The following is a 3768-nucleotide window of genomic DNA, read 5'->3' as shown; positions in this document are numbered from 1 at the left end:
CAGCTTAACAACATGCATATTTGCCCTTCTTCACACAACATCTTGCCTGTAATGGTTAGGATGAAGCCTGGCATATATCTACCCAGGACTAACGTGCCATCTCTGGGAGGTAACACGCTAGCTCCGTTTGGGAACGAGCGCCTAGAATCCCTCGTCCTGACGGGATGGGGCGTGGTGTGCGTCAGACCGCCTGTCGCCACCTGACCGCGATCTGACCGGTCTGTGACCTGTCACAGACCGGATAAACGAGTGCACTGCACTGCGTTACATGCGGCATGACAGGCTCAACCAAGCTGTAATAAATGCGGTTAGGTGAGCCCCGCTGTGCTTACTTAATCCATACACGCGGAGGAGAAAACACGAGGGGTCGGGGCGCTTCGGCCCTCGGGGCCGAGGCGGGAGTGGCCCGACCCCCTCGGGAAGACTAAGAGGAGGGCGAACACGTCACCCTCGGGCCCGACGTCCCCCGAGGGTGCCAGGCCACGTGGGCGATTGTGTCTGCCTCAAGCCTCTAGTCATGGTACTCCCGGTCCCACGTCACCGACAGTACGGGCGGAGCTCGACGCCGCATGGGCGTGTGTCAAGGAGGGGCAACGCTCGGTGGAGGCCATGGTGGAGGTGGGCCAGAAAGCACACCGCCAGCACGTCTCGGAGCTTGAGGCCCGTAAAGCGGTGTTGGCGGAAATTGCCAATGAAGTGGAGGAGGAGCGGCAGGCTGCTCTCATCGCCACCACCGCGATGAACGAGACGCAGGACGCCCTCCGACTTCAACACGGGAACTGGGAGGCGGAGCTTAGGAAGAAGCTCGACGCCGCCCAGGGGGTGCTTGACGCTGCTGCTGTCCGAGAACAACGGGTGGCAGAGACCGAAGCGGCGTCCCGACGGCGTGAGGAAACCCTTGAGGCGCGCGCCATGGTGCTGGAGGAGCGCGCCTCCGTGGTGGAGAGGGATCTGGCGGAACGCGAGGCCGCCGCCATTATTCGGGAGGCAACGCTGGCGGCGCACGAGTCTGCCTGCGCCGAAGAGGAGTCCGCACTCCGCCTCCGTGAGGACGCGCTCACCGAGCGGGAGCGAGCTCTCGAGGAGGCAGAGGCCGCGGCGCACCGGCTGGCGGACAGCCTGTCCCTCCGCGAGGCGGCGCAGGAGGAGCAGGCGCGCCGCAATTTGGAATGTGTCCGCGCCGAGAGGGCCGCACTGGACCAGCGGGCCGCCGACCTCGAGGCGCGGGAGAAGGAGCTGGACGCGAGGGCGCGCGGCGGCGGGGCGGCTGCGGGTGAAAGTGACTTAGCCACCCGCCTCGCAGCTACCTCGTATAGAATTTTTTTTAAAAAAAACACAGTTTAGCAGTTTGAAAAGTGTGCATGCGAAAAATAAGGTGATGAGTTGAAAAACCTGAGGTAAGAACAATATTTTTTGATGCCTAGAAATGGAACTGGAAAACCAATATTTTTGAATTTCTTATCTTGGAAAATGATTGTCACATTTTTTTTGCACAATTCTAGATGTGTGTGCACATTAATTGTAAACATATGTATTTTTTGTCAATACGTAGATCTGCCGATGACCAACTTTAGCATGGGAGGTTGACGGCACATAGACTAACACGGTGATATATAGTACCAAACGAGAAACATAATGGAGCCCACTTGTTATAGTTGCGGCCACAGTGGCAATGATGATGGCGGACTATTGTGGCACGACGGCAGCGGACCCTGGTTGCCATGATTTTTGTGGATTCTTTCCCACGGATCTACGATATCTAGAATTTTTATTTATTTATCTTGCCATAGTCTATTGCAGTCAATTGATTTTCTCTGGCAATTGTCTTAGGATTTTTCATGTAAAAATCAGTTTTTACATACGGACGATGCTTATCCATAAAAATTATTATTTTCACAAACACCTATGCCCAGGAAGGCGGCCTATAATCCGTTAAACTCGTTTTGGCTATCTGAAAAATCACATCTATAGTAGTGTTTTGTAATCCCACTCATGAAAAATTTAAGGGTTCTCATCACTCCCGTCATCCTGTATTTAAACAAAGACATTCTTTATCAAATAAATAGTTAAAAAAACAATTATTCTAACCTAAACATGAAAGAAATTTACAATTTACAAAAAAAATGAAATTGCATGTATATATGACAAAAAAAGGAAAAAAAATACTACATCACACTCAAAATAGGTTACCTATTTCATGCCAAAAAGAAAATAAATAAAATATTTTCACATGTGCGTTTAATTGGGTATATAGCCCGTTTGAATCACGACGACTTATCTCATAATTGATCCATACATGCGAAGCTCAGCTGATTTTTTTTTACGGTGAAACCTACCCACCCTGATGGGTTTAAGTAGAGGTGGCCAAACGGGCCGGGCCAAACGGGCGGCCCGGGGCACGGCCGAACCTGTAGCAGGCACGGCCCGGCACGGCCTGCTACAGTAACGGGCCGTGCCGGCACGGCCCGTGTAGCCGTGCCGTGCTTGGGCCGCTGGCCGAGCCCGCGGGCCGGCACGGCACGGCACGGCTACTGTAGCAGGCCGGCACGGCACGGCCCGTTTCGCCGGCGGCCCGTCAGGCCGAAAGCGCCAGCGGCGCACTGACAGGGCGGGCGGCGGTCGAATGGGAAGGCGCCACGTGGCACTAACGGCTATTTGACCGTTCAAATTTGAAAATAACCGTTGGGAGGCTAAAAAATTCATAAAAATTTCGAAAAAATTCCAAAAAATCTCAAATTTCGCCCTATAAATAGGGCATGAACCCCAGCCATTTCTCCTCATCCCACACTCCTCATCTTGTGCTCTCAAGTGTTTTAAGTGCTCTCTTTGTTCTCAAGTGTGCATTTTTTTTGATTTTGACAAAATTTGCTCAAATTTTGTCAAAAATCAAAATTAGTTTCGTAGTTCAACAGTTTGATCGCAGAGGTTTGAAGAGCTCGCGGTTGGAAATATGTAAGTAATATTCAAATTTGTGTATTATTTGTATTGTGTTTGTGAATTCAATAAATATTCGAAAATTTGTTTATGTCGGTTTAAATTTTCAGAATGGATCCGAACTTTCCATACCAGTCGCCGTCGTTCACCTTGGGTGATTTCGACCCCAACTACATGTCGGGGTTTGACGGTAACTCCGGATCGGCTCCAACTCCACCATCTGTGGAGGAGGTACCGGTTCATACGGCTGTCGTTGAGGAGGTACCGGTTCATACGGCTGTCCACCATCTGTAGTTTACTTTCTGATTTTGTTCAGTCACGTGGTGGCCCAAGAAACAGTGACGGGTCTTCAGTACTGAACGAGCATGTTTGGGCAATTGTCCAAAAATTTTACCAATTTCTAGAAACTTTTTATGATTGTACTCTAACTTTGTCACAAGTTTATTATCCAACTGCTAATATAATTTTGCACAACCTTCTTGAAATTGCTACTTTATTTAAAGAATACGAAAATGATGACGTTCTAACTGAACCTGTCTTTCACATGAAACAAAAATATTTGAAATATTGGAAAAATATACCTATGTTGTATGCTTTTGCTTTTGTTTTAGATCCTAGGTGTAAATTAAGGGGATTGTCTGCTATTTTATCACTTGTTGGAGATACTATAGGTGTAGATTATAGTTCTTTTTATACTGAGGTTAGACGTAAATTATATGAGGTTTTTGGAAGATATGAAGTAAAGTTTCAGGAAGTTCGCCAGCAGAGACCCCCTCCTATCCCCACTACAGGTAAGAAGAAGATACAGTGGGGTAGGATTTGGGGTGGATCGTC

At 49.0% G+C, this 3768-nt stretch overlaps 1 protein-coding gene across 1 annotated transcript; it reads left to right on the top strand.

Moving 5' to 3' along the window:
• The first annotated feature begins 609 nt into the window (after positions 1-609).
• LOC136356518 (uncharacterized) lies at positions 610-3293 on the top strand. Its single transcript, XM_066310531.1, has 3 exons — positions 610-939; positions 1027-1310; positions 3251-3293. Exons 1-3 carry the CDS (start codon positions 610-612, stop codon positions 3291-3293), a joined length of 657 nt encoding a protein of 218 aa, XP_066166628.1.
• The last annotated feature ends 475 nt before the right edge of the window (positions 3294-3768 follow it).

Source organism: Oryza sativa, chromosome 5, assembly GCF_034140825.1.
Source record: "Oryza sativa Japonica Group chromosome 5, ASM3414082v1".
NCBI lineage: Eukaryota > Viridiplantae > Streptophyta > Magnoliopsida > Poales > Poaceae > Oryza > Oryza sativa.
The sequence above is the reverse complement of the archived record's forward strand: the minus strand, read 5'-3'. Positions and strand labels throughout refer to the sequence as shown.